The 23,823-nt window shown below is 41.6% G+C and overlaps 1 protein-coding gene and 1 long non-coding RNA gene across 8 annotated transcripts in view; one reads left to right on the plus strand and one right to left on the minus strand.

Moving 5' to 3' along the window:
- SPATA6L (spermatogenesis associated 6 like) overlaps positions 1–23,412 on the plus strand; it is a 39,749-nt gene extending 16,337 nt beyond the window's left edge. For 5 of the 7 annotated variants that reach the window (XM_075596914.1, XM_075596866.1, XM_075596882.1 and 2 more), the window contains 9 exons: positions 7,152–7,276; positions 9,587–9,664; positions 11,476–11,742; positions 14,877–14,988; positions 16,430–16,473; positions 17,013–17,158; positions 22,284–22,374; positions 22,771–22,870; positions 23,148–23,412. In XM_075596914.1, the coding sequence (XP_075453029.1) occupies positions 7,152–7,276; positions 9,587–9,664; positions 11,476–11,742; positions 14,877–14,988; positions 16,430–16,473; positions 17,013–17,158; positions 22,284–22,374; positions 22,771–22,866 (959 nt within the window). In that variant the 3' untranslated portion in view covers positions 22,867–22,870; positions 23,148–23,412. The remainder of the gene's footprint in view (positions 1–7,151; positions 7,277–9,586; positions 9,665–11,475; positions 11,743–14,876; positions 14,989–16,429; positions 16,474–17,012; positions 17,159–22,283; positions 22,375–22,770; positions 22,871–23,147) is intronic. The other 2 variants (XM_075596904.1, XM_075596924.1) reach the window with 2 other exon arrangements.
- Positions 2,165–3,565, minus strand: LOC142493257 (uncharacterized). The gene is made up of 3 exons (XR_012801057.1): positions 3,449–3,565; positions 3,006–3,357; positions 2,165–2,530 (listed from the first exon to the last, which is right to left on the minus strand). It is a non-coding gene; the product is annotated as an uncharacterized LOC142493257 (long non-coding RNA).
- Positions 23,413–23,823: the final 411 nt, after the last annotated feature.

A 23,823-nucleotide genomic window follows, 5' to 3' on the forward strand; every position in this document is an offset into this window, starting at 1 on the left:
CGTTACTCCAATTAATGGAAATTAAAAGGCAGATTGGCTTGGCATTGTCTATAATGCTACTCTGTAAGGAAAGGACAGCTGTTTAGTCATGTTCTCCATTCTCGGGAAGATTTTAGCCCCATTAATGAATGGATCTTAAACCTTACAGAGTAAGGGAAAGACGTCTCCACAGCATATTAAATAGGGTTCTCTGGCTTGTCACAATATATATGTGTTAGGTGTTTTTAGGCATATGATGGACCATATTTATTAAGCACTGTTATCCATAATGCTGTGCGCATGTGACATCACGCGTGCCTGTCAGTCGCGCGAAACCTGCTTTGAAGTCGGAGTTGACGGGGAGGTGTGGCTGTGACGTCACGTCAGTGGCTCGCCCTCATTGGCTGAACCGCGCACGTGACCCAGCCGTCGCGCGGCAAAGACAAAATGTTTTGTCTTCCCGAGAATTGCGCGGATGTGCGCTCTAGGTTTGTTGTTCGCACCGCGCACCGTCGCTGGCACTATAAACGAGGCCTAAGACACCTCCCAGCACGGCTTATTAAATTTGGCCTTTTACCACCCATTCAGTGAATAGGTTGTAAGTTGTTTTCTGGAATGAAAGGTGTCTTAGAGCTTGGGAGCGCAAACATTTGTTGCTTTGCTCCCCAGCCTTGTCCGCCCCCCCATTACCTTTGTGTGGCGTCAAATGGCGCAGCGGATCCATGTGACGTCACATTTTAGCTGATTAGAAGAAATGTTATTTGCTAAAAAAAAAAAATCATAATTTGCTGAAACATATGCATAGTCTTTGAATATATGCTTTTATTTTTTATAACACTGAAGAAAAATAAATCCTTATTAAACAGACATATACTGTAGATAAAATCAATGAATCTCTTTGAAGTTGATCCAATTAAAGATATTTATACTTGCAAAAAAAATAAATATATATATATATATATATATATACACACACATAAATACCTAAATAACTAATCCTTTTTTAACCCCAAAACACTAATAAACCTATTTGCTGCCATAATGATGTTCCTGATTTGGCACACCAGAGGTCTTTGTGCCGTTTGAGATGCTGTAGGTCACAAATCAAATAAATCAGTGTTTCTCAACCAGGGGTGCCAGGGATTAACCTTAAAGTGGGAGCTAGGGACTAACCTTAAAGAGAGAGCCAGGGACTAACCTTAAAGAGAGAGCCAGGGACTAACCTTAAGGAGGGAGCCAGGGACTAACCTTAAGGAGGGAGCCGGGGACTAACCTTAAGGAGGGAGCCGGGTACTAACCTAACGGAGGGAGCCGGGGACTAACCTTAAGGAGGGAGCCGGGGACTAACCTTAAGGAGGGAACCGGGTACTAACCTAACGGAGGGAGCCGGGTACTAACCTAAAAGATGGAGCCGGGGACTAACCTTAAGGAGGGAGCCGGGGACTAACCTAACGGAGGGAGCCGGGGACTAACCTTAAGGAGGGAGCCGGGGACTAACCTTAAGGAGGGAGCAGGGGACTAACCTTAAGGAGGGAGCCGGGGACTAACCTTAAGGAGGGAGCCGGGTACTAACCTAACGGAGGGAGCCGGGTACTAACCTAACGGAGGGAGCCGGGGACTAACCTTAAGGAGGGAGCCGGGGACTAACCTTAAGGAGGGAACCGGGTACTAACCTAACGGAGGGAGCCGGGTACTAACCTAAAAGATGGAGCCGGGGACTAACCTTAAGGAGGGAGCCGGGGACTAACCTAACGGAGGGAGCCGGGGAATAGCCTTAAGGAGGGATCCGGGTACTAACCTAAAAGATGGAGCCGGGGACTAACCTTATGGAGGGAGCCGGGGACTAACCTTAAGGAGGGAGCCGGGGACTAACCTTAAGGAGGGAGCCGGGTACTAACCTTAAGGAGGGAGCCGGGTACTAACCTTAAGGAGGGAGCCGGGTACTAACCTAACGGAGGGAGCCGGGGACTAACCTTAAGGAGGGAGCCGGGGACTAACCTTAAGGAGGGAGCCGGGGACTAACCTTAAGGAGGGAGCCGGGGACTAACCTTAAGGAGGGAGCCGGGGACTAACCTTAAGGAGGGAGCCGGGGACTAACCTTAAGGAGGGAACCGGGGACTATCCTTAAGGAGGGAGCCGGGGACTAACCTTAAGGAGGGAGCCGAGGGACTAACATTAAGGGAGCCGAGTTGAAAAACGGATGATGTGCGCTTTTAGTGTATCAACCCCAATGTTTTATGAATTTATTGCAGATGAAAGCTTTCAAATAATAGAGGAACGGAATTTTACAATTACATTTACTAATGTCTTTTTACATTTACAGTCAACTAGGATAACAGTGTAACTGTAAGCGCAAAATGATATTGTCATTAGATACTTATTTTTAGTTAAATCTTACAGTTGGTCCATGATATCCAACACTCAGTTTTGCAGTTAGTACCTGTTCCTTGCACGCAGCACTTAGACACAAGGTGGCAGAATACTCCTGTTAGCTCCCAGAGTCCCAGCATGGAGTGTGTGAAAGGATGCTCTGGCCTCTCTGTTCAATATGCTGTGAAATTATAAGGGATCTGTGTTAAAGTGGACATGAAGTAAAAGATGACAGTCACTTTGTATTGCTAGTATGAAACTAACACTTCCGTTCAGATTCCAGTCAGTGAATATTATGATAAATAAATATTTGAAATAGCTGATAAATAGTTTATAATAGTATAATTACAATTATTTTAATATTGATATTAGGTTCTTTATAAAAATGGAAAAGTTGGGGGTGCTCATGTGGTGAGTGCAGCCTTAAAAAAACATGTACAAACAAAATCAATTCCACATTAAATACACATATAATTATGAATGAATAAAAGCCATAGGTATTAAAAAGTCAAATCTTGAGGGTGCTGCTATCTTAAACTGGAAGCAACCCAGGCGTTCCACAAGTTAAACTATAGAGAGAGAAAAAAGCAGAAAAGCGCACACCTCCTAGTGCAGTATTAAAGGCTTTACTTGGCACAAGAGTTAAAGGCACTTACAAGATCGTTGTGCATAAAGAGCAGAAGGTGCAGTGGTTGCTGCAGTCCAGGAGCAGTCAGTGTGTGGAGTCCCACGTTCCTGCTTGCATGTCCACCCGACTGACCCGTCCGGTGGCATCTCAGAAGTGGACATGAACTAAAAAATGAAACTCACTTTGTATTGCTAGTATGAAACTAACACTTCCGTTCAGGTGCCAGTCAGTGGATATTATGAGTCAGAACCACAGACAAAATAGAATAGTGTTAATATACTTAGCTTTTATTAGTTATTATACGCTTCCACAACCGATTAGCTGGAGTACACAGATCACGCTCTGAAACCTCAAGAAGAACCCCTTCATCTTGTGATGTCCTGGGAGAGAGGGGAGCACGATAACAATTCCTGGCACGTTCACGTCCATGGAGAAGTTCCCCAAACACCCCTAGGCCTCACAGTTATATACCTTTTTCTGGTTACGATCCTAAACCAATCACAACTAATGGTGCAGTTAAATACATATATTACAAGCCCCCCACACTCTGCCTCTTTATTCTGTATCCAGCTTCCCTTGGCACTAATATTTTTCAGCACTGCGCACATACTGGCTTACATTACAAGTAAAATCAGAGCCTGGTACAGCAATACACAGAATAACAAGAAGTCACTTTCCTTTACCTCTTAAGAGCCTAGTACAACAGTACATCAAATAACCATCTAGTTAACCCTTTCCATTATAGGGAAGCGTCACTAACTTTTACCTCTAACACTACACATTTGCATGTCATTTCCCAGAATCCCTAGCTGCAGTGGAAGCACTGCATGCTAGGAGATAACGGTGAAAGGCAGGGTTGCAGACCTGTCTGAGACATGTGAATGTGCTCACAAGTGGTATATTTATTTGCTTTTCTATCATGAAGAAACCGAGAAGACAACGTCACAGCATATTAAATAGGGGCCCCTGTATATGAATAATGGAAGAAAAGCCATACTAAAATGTCTTTTCAAAATTCACTAAATCTTTTCCTACATACATTTTTCGAATGTGAACGAGACAGTGGTGCCCATTACTATCTGTTTTAAAAGTGGAGGCAAAATCTGGTAACGGATCAGTCCCAGTTAACTGCATTCACATGCAACTTTAAACTATCATTGATTATTTCCCTTATCTGTTTCCCTAATCAAAGTCACCCCTATATCTACTTTCCATGTCGCCTGCGGCTGTCTTTCCCTTGAAAAGGGTTGTTATCTTTTATTACACTTATCATTACCAGGACCATTTCTTTTGTTTAAGGAAGCCAGATCCATTGGTAAATAGTTGAAAACTGAGTTCTGTATGATAGGTGGGACTGTAGCTTTACCTTTTCTACTTTCTTTGGAGTTATCGTTATTAGTAGTATTTTGAAAGTATAGTTAATTAAACCTGAAATTATGCAAGATCTACAAAATGACCAGGTAACACTACCATGATGACGCAAATCACTCCATAATGCAGAGCAGCAGGTTTCTTGTGCTGTGATTTGGTGGCAAAAGTATGAAACCCATTTTTTTTTGCGTTTCCAATATCTGATCTCTTGACCATAGAACTTAAAAAATATAATATCTTCTGAGAGCTAAATTATGTTTTTAGGTGGTTTAATTATCAGCAAATAAATGTGTGTGTGTGTGCTGAGCTTGCGCATTTTAAGTGAAACTTCTTTGTCTTTTGCCATTGTTTTGACACAGAAATTGTATTTGTGTTGGTGATGTTTTTAATTAAAAATCAAAATACAATTTAATTGACAAAACGCAAAGAAATTTCACTTTGAAGGCGCGTGCTCCCCCCCGTATTAGCTATTTGCACTAACTGTGAGTTCCTCGTGTGTGACAGTGTGTCTGACACTGTGTGTGTGACTATGTATGACAGTGTGTGAGTGTGTGTGACAGTGTGTTACAGTTTGCGTGTGTCTGTGACAGTGTGTGTGTTTGAGACAGTGTGTGTGTGTGTGTGTGTGTGTGTGTGTGTGTGTGTGTGTGACAGTGTGTTACAGGGTGTGTGAGTGTGTATGATACAGTGTGTGTGTGTGACACAGTGTGTGTGTTTCTCGGCTCCGTATCCTCTTCTCCACTGGTCCTGCTGCTGCCCAAGGACAACGCGCTGACGGCTGCCGAGCTCCGGAGGCCGGAGTATTCTTCTGCGCATGCGCAAAGGCCCGAGGACCCTTCTGTACTGTGCACATGTGCTTGATCGCGGCGATGGGCGCATCTGCGCATGTGCGAGCCGACAATGCATGCGCAAACGCCCGAGGACCCTTCTGCGCTATGCATTTGATCGCGGCGATGGCCACATCTGCGCACGCGCGAGCCGTCAATGTTGTGAGGGCAGCTTCTGCGCATGCGCGCCCCGACTGCCTCATCTGCCAGCAGTGACCACTTCCATAACCCACTTCCAACTCAAGAAAAAGAGATTTGGTCCCAGCAAAAAAGTTTCACTTCAAAAGTTGTGCTGTGAGGAACTGAACTCAGAAAAGCTTTCTCGTACCTCTCAGGCAGTGAGAGGCGTTAATAAAAAAAAAAACAATTTTCTCAGGGATTGAATCTGTAGAGCTCACTTCCACAAATGCTTCTTCTACCTCTCAGCTTTGAGAGATGTTAATAGTGAACGTGACTATATTGCCCGCCCATAAACACTAATAGAACAAACATTTCTAATGAACGGAATGATCACTACAAATATGGGCTATTCACATAGTCCAGATGTAGCAGGTGGGGAGATATCCACGAGGTGGAAAAAAAAGGTGCACAGCCAAAAGAAGCAGAGCTGGATTATGTGACCATGAAAAGGTATTTATTGGTTAAAAGAACATGACAGTAGAGTCCTGGCGGATCCTCTAACGCGTTTCACGCCGAAGCGCTTTGTCTGGATGTGGTATAATGGGGAGGTTTGAGAAACACACACTTGCAGGCATAACAGTGACTGTACATATACTTAGAGACAGCTCCGCCTTTCAGCACCTGCCTTCATTCTGAGCAGATGTTACCGTTGCCGCACGATATTGCGTTACCGCTGATGCAATGTTTAACCGGAGATTGACTCATTTTCCATTCAAAGAAATGATGCCGTCGGTAACAACATTGTGTGATTTCACAAACTGATTGTGGTAACCTCTGTAACATTAGTGTGCCATCACATAACCTACTATATTTCCTGCACAACATTTGTTTGTAAGGCTTTATAAATCCCTATTTCTGTTTTAAAAGTGTTTGTTATATTCCCAACAGGTTAAATGTGCTAAAAAGACAGAAAAATAATTATTCAAAGCCAGAAATAAATCTGCCCGGATGAGGGAGCGTTAATCTCTGCTCCTAAGAGAAAAAATGTTGCTCCGTGTGTTCGCTCTAATTGCATTGTCTTGATACATATCCCCTCTGCCGTTTGAAGTTACTTTTAATTACACTTTTGTAATGAATCTCATACAAACAGCAACATCATGCTGTAACCAGCAATGATATATTTTTAAAGTAAGTAATAAAATAATGTTTATTAGGCAGGAATTGGACCTTTAAAAATGACATTGTCTCTGACCCCTGTGAAAGCAAAGGTGTCAACTTCAAAATGTCACATGCTTTTTGAAAAAACGTTGTCATTAAGAGCTGGAGTGTCCATGATAGGCTTCAATGCCGTTTATTGGCTCAGTTTGAGAGTTCTCTAGAACAGGAATGTGCAAACTTTTTAGTCAGCCCCCCTGTCTGCTCTCCCCCCTTGCTCGCGCCCCCCTTACCTGATCGCCGGCGTTTTCTGATGTCACGTGAACCCGAGGCGTCATTTAAGGCCACATTGCCATGGCGACGGGTCGCCAGAATCTGCAGGACATCAGGTAAGTGTGTTACAGAGGCCTCGCATGCGCTCCCCGGCATTTAATTTAAATGCTTTGGGGAAGATCACAGGGCCTCTCTCTCCCCTCCCCCCGCACGCCAAGTTTGCACCCCTTGCTCTAGAGCCATATTCCATGAAACACCTCTGGGAGCCAAAATACATCTTTTAACCCATTCAAGAAGGTGCATTATGAAATAGCTCCCTTAGTAAATGTGGCCCGTTGTGTGTACATGAGCTTTACGTTCCTTAGGTTCCCTTTAAAAAAAACATCTCTACATCTCTGAAGTCTGGTGGTTGCCGTGTTATTTTTCAGTTGGAGACATTCTGGCCTTTTATGAAGCGAACACTCGTGAGTTCCTGTTTCCTGAGCCCAAGCTGACTCCCCCATACCCAGGAGTGGACAGGGAGGTGCTAATGAAAACTGCTCGCGGTTTCCCAGTGAGTTGTTCCACTGTTTTTAAATAAAAACACTTGCATTGCGTACAGATAAGAATGAATTTGGTCGTACTAATTAATTGTTGATTTCAAGCTGTTTTTAGATGTATGCCTCATTGATGAACCACTGCATATTTACAATGTTTTTATAAACCCTTGCAGCTGACCCCCTGATTTGATGTCCCTTTTTCCTGTACTTTTTATATCTTTTAATCAATGTAACTTGACTTCTTAAGCTTCATCTACATTAATATAGCAGTATACAGCGCTACTGCTCACACACCACAAACAATTTTAGGTTAAGTATCTGAAAAACTGTACCAGCTGTAAAAATAATATAATCTTTTTTTAATCTAAAAAGGTTCTACACGGGTCATGTACTTTAAAGCTTCAGTTTCTATCTCTAAAGGAGAACAAACACATTTTTTTGTAGAACATGTTTACACTTTTCATTTTTTAACATTTATCTAACTGATTTTCTCTAAAATTTCCATTAAAAAAAAAAAAAAAAGCTAAAACCAACTCCGGTTCAGAGTTAGCAGATCAAAATCAACTAATCTGAGATGTCAGGTATTAAAAGCTCCTGAAATAAAAGATCAAAGCTGTGCTCCCCTCCTCCCCCCAAAAAAAGTAAAAGTAAAGAGAAACATATTTTTTCTATGGTATCTGCTGTGAACAGCTGTTTCATCTTTTCTGGAAGTTTACCTTTGCGATATTTTCACCTGTTTTTGATATAATTGGCACGTGTGTGTGCTTATACCAATGTACTTGTGAACGGCAGTGGCAATTTTAATGTCCTAGTATTACATTTTTTTTTTTTTTTTAGAGAATCTAGCATTTAAAATGACAGCTGAAATACACCAGATGCGCTCTAAAGGATTTCATTCTTTTTGTGAGCAAAGGGGTTTGCAGCTGTAATGTGAAAGGGCACATGTACCCATAAATATGCAGACAGCTGCAGCATAGGGGTGATAGTTATAGGGGGAGATGTATCCGCGAAATTGCACACGGACGTTTGCCTTGACGCATTGCTCTATTTTTTTGTTTGTGTCAAACGTCAGAAAGTGTTTACATGCCACCTCGAACCTGGCGGAGTTGGTTGCTGCAAATACAAGATCCAAAACCCCTCTCTAACTACTCCTAATGTCACTCTACAAATCGCAAGGTGACGCAGACGGTGCAAAATCTGGCGCAAAGACCTCAATACATAGACGGAAAGAGTTGCAAGATGAAAATGATGCAATTTGCGTCAATTTTGCTTCAAATTTGCCTTGATACATTATTCCCACAAATATCATGTTAACATTCAGTAGGTTTTTTTGCCAGGCGGAATTAATATGCCACCACTGGAAGTGGTTTAGCAATGATATTGGCTTCAGTATTACGATATTTAATGAGCTGGCCTTCTTCATAAGACAACTCCCAGTACGGCTTAGTAAATAAAGGCCCTCATTCAAGTGGATAGGTTGTAAAGTGCCTTCCTGCCACAAAGCTGTGTTATGGAATACCACCACTTAATAAATAGGGCCTGTGTTGACCCATTTAAATAATTTGGCTTTAAGGTGTCTTTACAACACAGAAAGCATCTTAAGGAATAGCACGTGTTTGGCACGAAATATTGATTTGCATCTGCATTACTTGTTCTTTCTTGAATATTGTTAAGTTTTTGACCAATTTCTACAACTAGCTGTTTTCTTGTATAGCCGTAGCCCAGTTTCTATGTCCTTCTGTGCACTGATAAACCACATTATTTACTGCTCTAATCTTCCCCTTTCCTGTAACACTCACAACTTACTTAATATACTGCCAGCTTTTGCAAGCGTTCATAAACCTCGGTCATGCCACAGATATTATGGTTTGGTGGTTTGTAAAATGAGATGCTAAATCATTTGTGTCTTGACATGCCAGAAATCAAATAGATAGGTTTGGGACTTATTGGTCCTTTGTGTGACATTGCCGTAGCTAAACTGCTGCTGGTTTCCAAACTTGGTTTAGTGACAAATATACAGTAATTAAGTTGCACTAATAGCAAAAACATGCGTCTCCATTTTTGGGAATGGTACAGCGACGTCTGAAATATATATAGGCTGGTCATTGCTGTTACATACTGAATTATAGCAGTTTGCAATACTTGATGGCAAATTACATTGATATTTTTGGAAAATATAATTTGCGACATATGAAACGTAATGGTCAATTTAGATAACAGAAACTAAGTTTCATCCAGAAATGTGTGTGATGCAAACTCATATTACATGCATAGTTGCTGACTGTTTGTAATTGGTTGAGTTCCTCTGGGTTATTTTCTTTAAGGGGATTGCTCCGAAGATTGAGTTCTCTACAAGGACAACAATCAAAGAACAGACAGCTGATTTCCAGAAAAAATGTCTCGTAAGTTTAACATTCTCCCAAAGTAAAAAGATGCACTTCATGTCCGTTCTAGTGTACCTGTAATGCCAAAAGCCGAATTATAGCAATATGTTCCCATTGCAGGGGATTGAAAAACTTGTATTTTAAGCATTTGTGTTTCATGGTAATTTGGGCCAATGTAGACAACTTTCCCTCTTTCCCCACACAGTTCTGATTAGTATGAACAGTTCACGTTTGGTTTTGTGAACTGATAAACAGATTAAGCTTCTGAGTTCACTCCTCCCGTAGGAACGTTACATATTATGACAGGTTTCCATTTTTCTTCTCAGTATTAATCTGTTTAGTCAGGGAAATTGGATCAGACTCACAATCTCATAAGTATTTTCCATGTAACACATGATCAGTTAAAAACTACTGTGGCAACAGACCCCCCGGCACTGACGGATCACGTGACTGCTTTTTCGGCGGCCGGGTGTGAAGGGCAAGGGGGGAGGGTCAGAGTAGTTTCCGTTCGGATCACAAACAGCCCTTAAAAAACTAGCAAATGGCCATGACTTACAGTGTATCACTGTGGGACTTACAACTGAAATCACAATATGTCACATTTTGTTTAAAATGTGTATATACCCAGATACGGTGCTAGACTTTTGAAGGCCTTAAACATGAATGTATATGAAGGGCTGATACACAACCACCTGTTAAACCCATCATTGTTGGTTGAACATACAATCGGGTTCAAATACAAACTGTTTTCACTGTATTGATAATACATGTATTTTTTCAGTACACTATGTAGATAGGTAGGTACATTCTGCTAAAAAAAAATCTTAAGGAGTATATTTATATGCCTCAAAGATAGCTCGGGAACCTAAACAATTGCTTACAGGTATTTTTCTTATGACCCAGTGGCCGAAAAATCATTACAAAGGTAGTGCTGCTATACTTTAATCATGCATGGGAGGCCAAATCTTTTGAGTAGAGCTACTGTACTAAGTGTCCCAACATTTTATGGAATGTCCAAACTTAAGCTCCACATTTGGAGACAGCTTGATTTTTGTGTGCTTTTGACTGAATTTAGTAGCAGGTCAGTGTAGTCTGGAAATTTACATAGTAAGGAGTAGGAAAGAAGAGACACAGCTGGGAAGACAGGTTGCAGTATAGTAATTTCAGGAGTATGAAATCAACTACAGCCTCTGTGGTGGCCCCAACTTAAGATGCTATTTCACATTGGACTTCATTAATCCATAAACCATCATGGTGCCTGGTATTCTAGGGGCCCCCATGACGTAGTAGCTACTTCATAATGTTTTTGGGAAGATCACGTTGAAAAGCGATCTATCAGTAAATGAAATAGAAGGATGAAGACTTCACCCATTTCATTCCATCCTCTGTGACTAAGTGATCATGTGACCACTTCAGAGAAGTGACCACATTATCATAAGGGCCAGAGGGAGAGTGCCATGGCCCCTCCAGCACTCAAAAGGTTAGTATATGTGAATGTCCCTTCTTCCTTGTTTAAAAGTTGGTAGTTGGTTAAAAGTTGGTAGTTGGTATCCCTACTTTTGTACATGAGCCTCATACCATCTAATGGGTTTCAGGTATATTTATGTTATGAGATTAGAACTGGGGTGGAGGGTGGACTTGTTACTTTAAATCTCATCTTCACAAAAAAAGTGGAGGTTCAAGTTTCTATGTATATAAATGTAGTGGTATCTTTTCAAGCAGTCACACATCTCCACTCCACCACTGCTAGGACCACCATTGTGTTTATAGGTATTAGTAGACTTATATATAGTATATCTGTGTCATGTTGCAATGCATTGGTGTCACAGGCAGCCAACCCACGAAACCGGCGGTCTATACCAAGCTCACCCAGGAAATCAAGTGCCTCTCCGAAAAAAAGGGGCAGGATGAAGAGCACAGAAAAGAACTTCGACGTTCCTACAAGATCATCAAAGTCTCGTTCTCCATCACCTTATACCCGAAGGCGTGTGTGCGAACTTAACAAGGACAATCAGCAGCGGCTTGCTCAACTAAACCTAGGCTCCTTTGAGTTTAAATCTGACATTGATACGAGACCTCCTTTTATAGTTAGACATGTAAGTTTTAGCATCTTTACTGCAGAATGATTTGAGAGGCAATCCATGGCAGCATATCTTTTTGTGTATTTAAAAACTATATAGGGTTGAAGCAGGGGGCCTCTGGAACCGAACCCCATTAATTTCAGCTCCGGGGACCCCCTGCTTCCGCAGATACCTGCGAATTAGGTGCCAGAATCCGTTCGACTTGGCTTCCAGGGTTCACAATATGTCTCCTGTTCGGAGATGTCCTGGCCTGCGGGCCCATAGGAAGCCGTGACATCATCGGTGCGGCTTCCTATTGGCCCATGTAACGCGGTAGCTTTAAACATTAAAGCCCTGCTTGCTGATCCAGAGCAGCTACCGGCACCTACTTTGGAGATAAGTATCTCCGAAAGTAGGGGGGTCCCCGGAGTTGAAATTAACGGGGTTCAGCTCCGAAGACACCTTGCTTCAATTCTATATTATAGAAAAGAAATAGAAAAATACAATTTCTGGCTTTGATTGCTCTTTTATAAATGAGTTTTAAATCATGACTTGGTACTAAAATGGAGTACAACATCCACATTGTATTTGTCATTATAACTCCTATGCCCAGGACATACATGAAAACGGGAGGTAACTCTCAATGTATTACTTCGCGGTAAAATATTTTATAAATAAAATCATAATAATAATAATAAATATATTTATTTTTGTTAAAAGTATAGTTAAAAGAACCAACGTAACTCCCCATTTATATGCTTCATTCATTATTTATTTACTCTTCTGTCATTAAGCGACTTCATCAAACATAAAAAAAAATCTGAATATAGTTTCATTACTATTCATTACGTTTCTTTGACGGATAACTTTGTCTCCTCAGAACTAGCGTGTTTAATGGAAGCAAAGTAAAATGTCAATAAAACCTCAGCGTCTGCAGCTTACCCACCTTTTTCTTGCATTAAGTAACTGTCCCCCGTGAAAAATAAAATGGAAAAACAAAATAGGTATTAAAAGTCTTTTTGATGGAGATCCACGCTTGCGCAGTCCCAAAGAAGTATGTTGGTATACCCTTGCTGCCGTCCGCAGGAGAACTCCTTAGTCTCCTAAAACCGTGAGCTCCCTTTAAAAGGGGGCTCGCAAAACAAGAGAACAGAATGGCAGAAACCGCGCACTGAGTAACCGGTAATAAACATTTATATTGGGTAAAATGTCCAACTGGGGACTACAATTATTAGAGTATACAGAATACAATAAATAAAAAAGTGACTTACAAACTAGCTGAGGCGTGCAGAGGTACACCGGGAGATCTGGAGGTAAGATCAGGCAGGTAGATGGAACGGGTCCTGACCTCCTGACGAAGTACGTAGTACGAAACGCGTTGAGGTCACGAGGGGTTGCTATGAGAACGTCCATAGGCAAGAGAGGCGTACCAGTCATAGAGAGGAGAGTGCGATCAATGGAGTATCGCGAGTCCGGACCCGTTCCATCTACCTGCCTGATCTTACCTCCAGATCTCCCGGTGTACTTCTGCACGCCTCAGCTAGTTTGTAAGTCACTTTTTTATTTATTGTATTCTGTATTCTGTATACTGTAATAATTGTAGTCCCCAGTTGGACTTTTTACCCAATATAAATTTATATTACTGGTTACTCAGTGCATTATTTCTGCCATTCTATTCAAAATAGGTATTATAATACATTATATTGGATCAACAAATGGGTACAGAGTATAAGCCTTACAATCTCTTCAGGCTGCGCTACCTTCTACAGATACCTCACCACATCAGTTTGGTTGTCCTAGGTACCCATTTATATGTTGCAAGTCACCTTTATGCATTGATCTCATGGGACACCTTTAAATTGAGGATGAGGCTTGCTACATCCAGTGCAGTGATTTCCAACCTTTTTTGTTTGGAGGAACCCTTGAAGTATTTCCAAAAATCTCAGGGAACCCCTATCTTGCTGACACATAATAGGTTCGACAGGGGTCAATCACAAATGTCACACCTCACAAGCCACCTCTATTTCCCACCCTCTACCCATATATTTCTCTCCCATCCATCTCACTAACTGTCCCCCCTCCCGCCTCCCATGTATTTATCCCTTGCGTCTCACTCTTACTCCCACTTTTCCTCACTCACTCCCTCCTGCCCCCCTCTCTTCTCTCACTTGCCCGTACCTTATGTCAATTACCCCACTCTCAAACCACCCTACAAAATACATAACAACACAAGACACCCTCAGGGGGAGGGGGGTCTGTGGTCCATAGGAGGAACCCCTGAGACTGCTTCAAGGAGCCACAGGGTTCCACTGAACCCTGGTTGGGAATCACTGATCCAGTGCATAATTGTAGGGCCCACTTAGGTCTGTCTCGTTGAGGGTTAAATAAATTAGAATATCGTAATGTATATAGCACCCTTCCAAAAATAGTACAAACCTACAACACTGCCAATTTGCGTAATGATTAATAAAGGTTCAATCAGTTGTGTTATCAAAACACTGACATACATTAAAGAGTTAATCCAAGCTGGCCGTTGTTTTCATTATTTTTCATTTTAACATAGGATTGAAGCAGAGGTGTCCCTTCTTTCCGGAGATACCACCATAGGGGGTGCTGATAACCGCTCCGACTCAGTTACCAGGGTTCACATAATGGCCACTTTTCAAAGCTCTTGCGCCTTGCAGGCCAATAGGAAGTCGTGAAGTCATCCGGTGCGGTTTCCTATTGGCCCACATGACGCGGGAGCTTTAAACTTGTAGGACATACCGGCACCCCCTACGGAGGTAAGTATCTCTGGAAGCAGGGGGTCCCCGGAGCTGAAATGAATGGGGTACAGATCTGGAGACCCCCTGCACATTAAAACCGCTTTGATTGCTCCTTTAAAAGTGATGTTGAAAGCTTGAATTGACACACACATTTTCCTGGTTAGTGATATTTATGAATCCATTTGTTGGAAGTCATTTAAAGATCTCAGTACTAAGCAGCTGTGGTCTGCAATGCATGGTCATAACTGCTCAGGTTTTTCCACACGTGCTGTAGAAGTTTGCTCAGCACGGTGATGGCATGCCAGACTGACTCTTCTTGAGTGTAGCGCTAGATAAGACATACGCTCTCTCTGTATTGCTGATAAAACAAACACTCTAACTTGTTTTCATACGCTTCGTGGTTAGGTTGACCATTCCAAGCCTCTTGGTGAGCTATCTGCATCGCAGCTGCGATCTCCAAAGACCAAAAACCATTCAAGGTCCAGCATTAGCTTGCATAAACCTCAGTTAAAAAGAGGTAATTACGTTAGAGTTGAATATTATTGTTTGTATATCACCAATTCTTATGCCTTCTTTTATTCTTCCATGTTTTTTATTTTATTTTGATAATAATACTTCATCTCCCTTTTGTCACCTGTCACCACAACTCGTCCCTGATATGATGAATGGATCGTCTCTTAAAGCAGCATTCCATACAAGGGTTTCCATTATATTTTTGAATGTGTTATGAAGCAGGGGTCCCTGGAGCTGAAATAAATCAGGTTCAGCTCGAGAGACCCCATGCTTCCTAGTTCTGTAAAAATAAAAAGTAGGCAGTAGCACACCATTAGCAGCAGTTTGTATTTAAGATTGTATTTGATAAGGCACCATACATTCAATTTATTGAATTATACAATTGGGCAAAATCCCATAAAGGTTATTGTGTCTTAGTTCCAAGTGGTGGCAGTAATAACCCGGTAAAGAGGTCTGGGTTGCACCAGTGGTATATTACTAATATATTACTTCCATATACAAAACAGTTGTGTGTAATACATGCAAGTGGTAACAATGGAGGGGGAAAAAAAGCACCTGGCTTGTAAAATAGAACTGATAAAAAATAGGAAAAGGCGGAAATAGGCTGCTGAATACAGTGTCTTTGAGTAACTTAAAAGTAAACTTTGCACAAGCTTGTATGTGTTTTTTTTAAATTGTTTATACTTACAGCAGAGACTGCGACTATTCTAACACAAACCAGTGGCAATCGCCAAAAAGACCCAGGTACATGCTGGGTACATGCCTTATACTTGCCTTGAACTAGACCCAGCATTTCTGCATTGATTAATGGCCCATCAGATTAACAGCGGGGGTCCCTGGCAGTCCCATGCAAACTGAATGGGACTGCCAGGGACCCCTGCTGTGTTAATCCTATGGGTCATTAGTCAATGCAGAAATGCCTTAAACTTGCCTTAAACTAGCCAGGTTACACCCAGCACATACCCAGAATGTAACCGGGCTAGTTTAAGGCAAGCTTTAGAATAGTCGTCGTCTCGTCTGTATGTAGAATTTATGTATTAATAAGTACAGTAGGAAATTATGTTTCCAGTGGACACTATTGAGATAAAGTATGAGTTATTTATTATTATAAATTATATATAATTATATAATAATTATCTGTTACAAATTAACAGTTCAATGTGTTGCAGGTTCCTCTTGCCACAAAACATTTGTTTCTTAGGTTGTCATAACCCAGAATTAGCTTTGTGACACAAAGTGCAGGCACAACCACTCATTATAACCACTCATTATTACCGTTGAATGGACTTAATACTGGAAATGCATCGATGTTCACTTGCTGCATAATGTAGCGCTTATAGCACTTCTAACTTTTTTTTGCTCTCAATGATACTGTACAATTTCAACTGTTTGGTGTAGTTTGGACCTAAAAAAATGTAACAGTTCTGTTTCTTTTTTCCCCTCAGCTTTATCCTTTGACAGTTTTCAAGATGCAAAATCGGAAGGAAAGGTATGCATTATACAGTATTGGGAGAAGAAAAGAGACAAGGTTCTGTAATTTGGTACTACTCGGCACAAACTGCAGTTGAGTAATAATAATAATTTTATTTCATATAGCGGTTTTCTCCCAATGGGTCTCAAAGCGCTGCACAATTACAGTATAGTGCCTGGTACGCAGCACATAGGAATTTTACAGACACAGTCCCTGCCCAGAGGAGCTTACAATCTATGTTTTTGGTGCCTAAGGACAGGGAGATAAAGTGACTTGCCCTACGTCACAAGGAGCCGACACCGGGAATTAGGTTCCCTGCTTCAATCTCAGTGTCATTGTTCTCAGAGTCAGTGCCTTTGTTCTCAGAGTCAGTGCCTTTGTTCTCAGAGTCAGTGCCTTTGTTCTCCGAGTCAGTGCCTTTGTTCTCCGAGTCAGTGCCTTTGTTCTCCGAGTCAGTGCCTTTGTTGTCCGAGTCAGTGCCTTTGTTGTCCGAGTCAGTGCCTTGTTTATCAGAGTAATCTGAGTCAGAGTCATCAATGCATCTGTTTGCCACCTAGGTGCTTATGGATTCAGACGAATTCAGCTCTACGAGAAAAGGGTCATCTTTGGTAGATATTGACGACTTTAGGAGATTTCCTTTCAAATCCAGTACACGTTCACTGCAGGATGGAAGAACAAGTCCAATTCTGAGTCTCCGTGAAAGGTTAGTAGCTACACCTGTCAGTGATATACATAGAACATATGGATATATGGACAGATTAGAACATTGAAAAATCATTTTTCTTTAAAACAATAACACATTAAAAACATAAACATAGTGAAAAATGATTTCTTACTGAACAATTCTACAAATACTATATTTGTGATAATCATCAACATAAAAACATGCAATTCATCAATGACATTTTTTTCCCAAACATATCAAATATATACCATGTGTGTGAGAAAAGGTATCTTTGCATTGTTTAGTGCAATGTCAGAAATCCACTATAAAACTTCTGTGGAACCAATTGGTAAATTATTATGGTTAAAATAAGAGTACCTTACAGCCCCCCCTGCCTTGCTGCCTCCGTTCCTACGCCCCCCCCCTTACCTTGACGCAGCGGGGTCATGTGACATTACCATGGCAACCATGACGCCATTTGACGCCACGTTGCCATGGTCACGCGTCCCGAAGCTGGCTGAACCTTGGTAAGTAGAGGTTGCAGAGGCCTCGCGTGGTCCCCCGGCATTTAATTTAAATGCCTCGGGGAAGAGCGCGGGACCTCTGCCCCCACCCACGCCCCCCAAAAAAATCTCGCGCCCCCCAGTTTGCGCACTGCTGCCTTACACTATCAATGTGTGAATCCCTCAATTACCAATTGTATTGAAACATATTTGGATTAATTTATTGTTTGATCCAGTTTTTTCATAGCACCTTTAATACTTACTATATAGACATGCATTACATGTGGGAAAAAGGCTACATAAAAATATTTTTATGGAATGGGGATTGAAGTGGTATAGAGAATTTGAAGCAATAAATGGTAATCATTTATTCTGTGTACAGTTACATAATGAACGGGAAAAAATATCAATGAAAAATAATCTAAGAACTGCAGTCATTTTTACATTATTGTTTTTTTAACGAACGAATTAAGTGAATTTGGTGTGAGAGGGGTTACATTTCTTCAGGTTGTTCTTTTTATGTGATGTCATAGACCATAGGAAGGAGGTTGTCATAAGCACAATGATACTTTTTTATATAATTTATTTATTTACCAGGCAGTAATACATTGAGAGTTACCTCTTATTTTCAAGTATGTCCTTGGCATAGAGTTATGATGACAAATACATGGTTACAAATACATGGTGTGAACAGGGTCATACATTATGTATAAAGACATTGCATGAACAGTTTAATATATTTGATCTTATAGGCGTATGAAACAGTTATAGACCAGATTAAAATGTGAGTCATCTTTAGTTTTGAAATAACTTAGACTGGTGGTGGATGAGAGTCTCCGGTAGGTTGTTCCAGTTGTGGGGTGCACAGTAAGAGAAAGAGTTGCGGCCGGATGCTTTGCTGAACCTTGGGACCGCGAACAATCGCTTGAAGTCAGATCTCAGTTGACAAGTGCTGCGTGTGGTAGGGGTGAGGAGCTTGTTCAGATACGAGGGTAGCTTGCTCAGAAAGTATTTGAAGGCAAGATAGGAGAGATGAACTTTGCGCCTACACTCAAGTGATGACTAATCTAGTTCTTTGAGCATTTCGCAGTGATGTGTGTTGTAGTTACATTGGAGGACAAAGCGGCATATTGAATTGTAGAGGGTGTCTAGTTTGCTAAGGAGAGTTTGGGGTGCTGTACCGTATACTATAAATGCAGGGCCAAACACAACGGGAAAGGAACCGGTATTGAACAAAACATTTTTCTCCGTTTTTAAAGAAACCAAAAAAGCTAAATATTTACTTAAAGCACAATTCAATTTCATTAGTAGTTTTTGTAGGACTGCACCTTAAGTAGTACAGTTGAGAGTTAGTATATTTCAGACAAAACATGGGTAGACACATTGAGCAATATGTGTATCATTGCATAATAGAACCATGCTAATAATACAATAGTATTTTGTATCCACAGGGATATACATCTTTTTGAGCTTTGTTTAATGTATCTGTAAGGTTTGTTTGCAGATCAGTGTCTTATTACCTAATAAACTTTCTGGAATTAGGACACATGGATATGTTATCTTTAAAGGGTAGTTGCTCCATATGTGTTCAGAAACTTTGGAGATGTTTAATTTTGCAACAGCATTTGGAAACATCATTCCAATCTTTACAGAAGAAGACTTTGGCCCACATTTATTATTCAGGTGTCCTATTGAAGAGCACCTCTTAAGTAAGTGTAACCCTGTTCCCCCCCCCCCCCCCCCAACCCCAATCTCATGTCGGGTATCCTAGGGGAAATGGTGTTCCGGTTAATGTGTATAAGATGGTGCAAACCTGCTGGCAACAGGGGGCCCTGAGTCTCCCGCGGTGGTATGGGGGATATAAGGACTGGCTTTCTAGGTAGAGCTTAGCAATACTCACTGGTACAGCGCCTCCATCTCCAACAGATCCCCAGAATGGTAGGGAGGAATCTCTGAAGGAGAACTTCTCTGTGCAACTTCTCCCTGAATGATTACAGGCTCAGGCAAGAAGGTTTCTATATCAAGGATATACTTTATTCCTCCATCTGGCAGACCGCCCATCTTGCAGCCAGGTCACTCAGCCGCACATCATAGGGTTGTCACCCGAAGGAAGTCCTTGGACAATCACTCCTAGTTAGGGGCCTAGAAGCTGTCCTAGCTCTTCTCTTACTCCCTGGTGGAGTAAAAGGAATAGTCTCCCACCTCTCCCAGAGGGAGGGCCACAAATCCTGCCAGAGCCCTGACAGCTTGCTGGAATAGACTATCCTCTCTCAAGGGGGAGAAAAACTCACTAAATTCAGGAAATGCTATGCAATAAGTAGTTCCAATAGGCACCACCCCTGTGTCACTGTGATTGGACACAGAGCCTGATGACTCTATCTTCACTGCCTCACTGCACAGCATGGGTGTGTGGGGAAAACCCATGATTTCTCCTGGCATACCTGCCCTTAACAGGGATTTCTGCACAGGAGGAGAAAGAACTATAGCCCCAAAACTACCCAGGGCTACACAAGGTATTATACACAATATTTATAAATGACCTTTGTTATAATAACGGCACATATATATAATGTATTTCCTATGGGTCATTTATTAATATTATTATATTTTATTTGTCTGTAGCCAAGATATTCCACCGCACAGTACAATGTGGGAGAGAAGACAATAACATTGTATAACAAAAGAGTATATATATTTCAAGATAGGCTAAGACCATAGGAAAGAGGTCCCTGCTCCAAGGAGCTTACAATAAAAAAAAGTGGGAAGTTGAGACATCAGAAATAGTGTATGGGTTTAGTTATCAACATCTGGACTCAAAGAGTTCAAGGATGAAAGTAAAAGAAAGAAGTCAGAGAGTGTTGGATAGGCCTCCTTGAAAAAGTATGTTGTTATGGAATTTTTACATGTATGTATGTATGGTAAGAAACAGTCTGATTGTGCGTGGTAGAGAATTCCAAACTTGGTGTGCAGAACGGGAAGCATTTTGGAGGTGGGAGTGAGAGGATGTAAGGCCTCGTCCATGGTGGCGCTCACACTGGCCGCGATGAAACACATTGCTGCAATGTGTGTGGCCAGCGTGAGCTAGTGCCCGCGGATGCACGGCACTTACCTGCTTGGCGAGACAACCAAATTTTATTTGGCTGCTCGCTGATGCGTCACGTGAGCGGCTCGCCCAATGAGGGCGAATGACGTAATAGCTTCGCCCCCCAACATGCCCCCTCGAGTGCGCAACTGGCTGGCCAGGAAACGCCCAGCGCCTGATGTCACGGTGCTCGAGCGTCAGTGGGAACTCTCCTACCCTGGCCGCAGCCTTATAAGGGAGGTGGAGAGACGTAGATCTTGAGCACAGCGTAGACTGTGTGTGGGAGAGTACGTGGAAATTAGGTCAGAGATGTAGAGAGGAGTGGTGTTATGTACAGCAGCAGTGCGCAAAGTGGGGGGCGCGATCCCCAGGGGGGGCGGGAGATTGTGCTGGGGGGGCGCGGGCAGTTGCAGAGGCCCCGCGCTCTTCCCCCAGGCATTTAAATTAAATGCCGGGGGATCGCGTGAGGCCCCTGCAACTGTTTACTTACCGGGATTCAGCAGTCTGTGTTGCTTCGCCATGGCAACGCGGCGTCCATAGACGCCGCCGCATCATATGACCTGACGTCATACGCCCACGCAGCGTCATCTGACACGGATAAAGGAAGGCAGGGGGGGCGCGAGAGCCGGGGCAGAGAGACAGGGGGGCGCAGCACAAAAAGTTTGCGCTCCCCTGATGTACAGTATAGCTTTGTAGGTGAGCACAAGTGTCTTGCATTCGACTGTAGGACAGGGCTCTTCATCTAGTTCTCCAAAGGGCTAGATCAGAAAACATTAAGCAATAGAAGGGCCACACACTTATTGTAATGCAATTTTAGATACATTTGAAGACTTGGGGAAAAAAATATTTCAACATTTTGCAAGCAGTTATTCCATATGTACCATATATATTTACATTACCTTAACATACAAGTGAGTTTCAGTGTGAAAAACTGCACTTAGCTGCCTAAGCAACTAGCATGAAGTAAGCAATAACAAAGAGTCCAAGAGCCACATCAAGACTCTTAGCGGGCCACTAGTTGAGGACCCCAGCTGTAGGGTAGGGGTAGCCAATGTAGTAACTTGCATAGCGGCACAAGAAGAGCTGTTTGTGAGCTGCAGTAAAGGTGTCTGACTGGGAAAGAGACAGGCTTTTGTTCCCATATTTCTGAATCATCTTATTGACAGGCTATTTGTTGGATAGCAAAGCTAAGAAAACTATGAGTTTATAGTTTTTCTATAAAGATTTATGCTACTATGGCATAGCAGTTGCATCCAACATATTATTACTAGAAATTACAACGTTTCTTAATTATGTGGGTTTTGATGGAGCTTCATTTTTACAATTGTACCAACCTAATTCTAATGTATTTATCTTTGTTTTAATGAAAAGGGCTATCAGGCGTGATTTATTGCAGTACAGTAGATATAATGTAACTACTTCACCAAGAGAACAATGTCTGCATCACTTCACAGTCTGCACTTTATTGTAGATCATGTAACACATCTATTTAGATATAAAAGACTAATAAAATATTACAAATACTTCATCTTTGTTTGACATTTTTCCCTGTATTTTCTCTTTATCTTTCATTTTTTAGACTTCGCTCGGACAAAAACACATGGGAGTCAATTCACAACCGAGTGCGCAATCTACTATCCACTCACAGTGCCAAGCAGCGCCTTTCTTTTGTGAGTATGATTGGACACCTTCTATAATTGGGGTCAATAAGCAGTGATAGTGGCTAACACTGGAATGTTAATGAGGAGGGTAAAGCTGAACATTCAACATAATGAAAAACGATTCTGTGTTGCATGTTTTTAAACCAATATGAAGTATTCAAGTGCATAAATTCACAGTAAATCACTGGTTTGTCTCCAGTAACTTGTCCTACAAGCTACAATGACACCCGCAACACATCACAATATTGGACATCAAGTCTAGCTGCGTGTATAATACAAAAAATTGGGGATTATATTGTGTTTTTTTTGTTTGCTTTCTACTTCTTGAAGATGCTGTTTAAATTGTGAGAACTAATCCAAATGAATAGTTAAAAATAATTACCATTTTTTTGGGGGGGGGGTTAGGGTCTCTCTAATAGGGAAGTAGATGATATCCTGGAAAGGCGATCCATTTCTTCAAGAAGGTCTCCAAACAACCGTTCAATTGAGCAAAGATTTTGAAGAGGTAAGTAGCTTTACTTTGTGGTTTCTGTGGTAGGTTGGAAAGATTCCTGAAGCTTAACCCTTATCATGCAGGGAGGCCCCTTGGCAGTAGTCAAATCAAATGGGCAACCTTTCTTTAAAAAAAAATTTTTAAATACATTTTAGTGGGAAATGTAACACATTTGTAAATATATACGTACCAGTATTCATTTTGTTCACTCATTCCTTCAGTTAATTATTTGTTTTCGAAAGGTTTCTTTCCTTCCAGCCAGCTTAAAAATGTGTTTTCATTGTATCAGCAGGGACCAAATGAAGATCTCCAGGTCCCACCTTCCAGAACCAGAAACCTCAGAAATGTGGAAGTGTGTGCAGCAGTTTGGGGTCCTGCAAGTTGTTGGGGTTATTACATCTGTTTGACATGAAATTATGCAGGAGCAAGTAAAAGTTATTTATTGCAGTGTGCGCCGTTTGCTAACGATTATTGTTTAATTTTCAGTTTGCTCATCTTTTATACATCACCATTTTTTTTTCTAATGAAAATAAAAAAAATATAAAATAAAGTTACTTGTAGTTTTTGCTTTATTATTTACTTTAGCTGACCCACCAGTAACATGCAGGCTTTGCCATACATCGACTGTGGGCAGACAATGAACAAGGGGTCTGCAAGAGAGCAAGGGGTTGGGCGAGAAGAGAGGTGCAATACAGAAATAGAGTTGATGAACTGAGAAGGAAGAAAGAATGGTAGATGGGAGCCATAGAAAAGAGAAGGAAGGATTGAAAAAAGTTGACACATACTGTACATTGGTCCATATTCAGTGTACCGTAAAGCTGATTTTTTGACACCCTAAAGAAATTACTGGAGCTTTCCCAAACGCGGAGAAGCAGCTCCACAACGTATTCAATAGGGGCCACGTGCCTGAATCAAGGTTAGTTTACAGGTAACTGTTTGTTAACGGCCTCTCACTATATTAAATA

Source organism: Ascaphus truei, chromosome 1 (assembly GCF_040206685.1).
Source record: "Ascaphus truei isolate aAscTru1 chromosome 1, aAscTru1.hap1, whole genome shotgun sequence".
Lineage (NCBI taxonomy): Eukaryota > Metazoa > Chordata > Amphibia > Anura > Ascaphidae > Ascaphus > Ascaphus truei.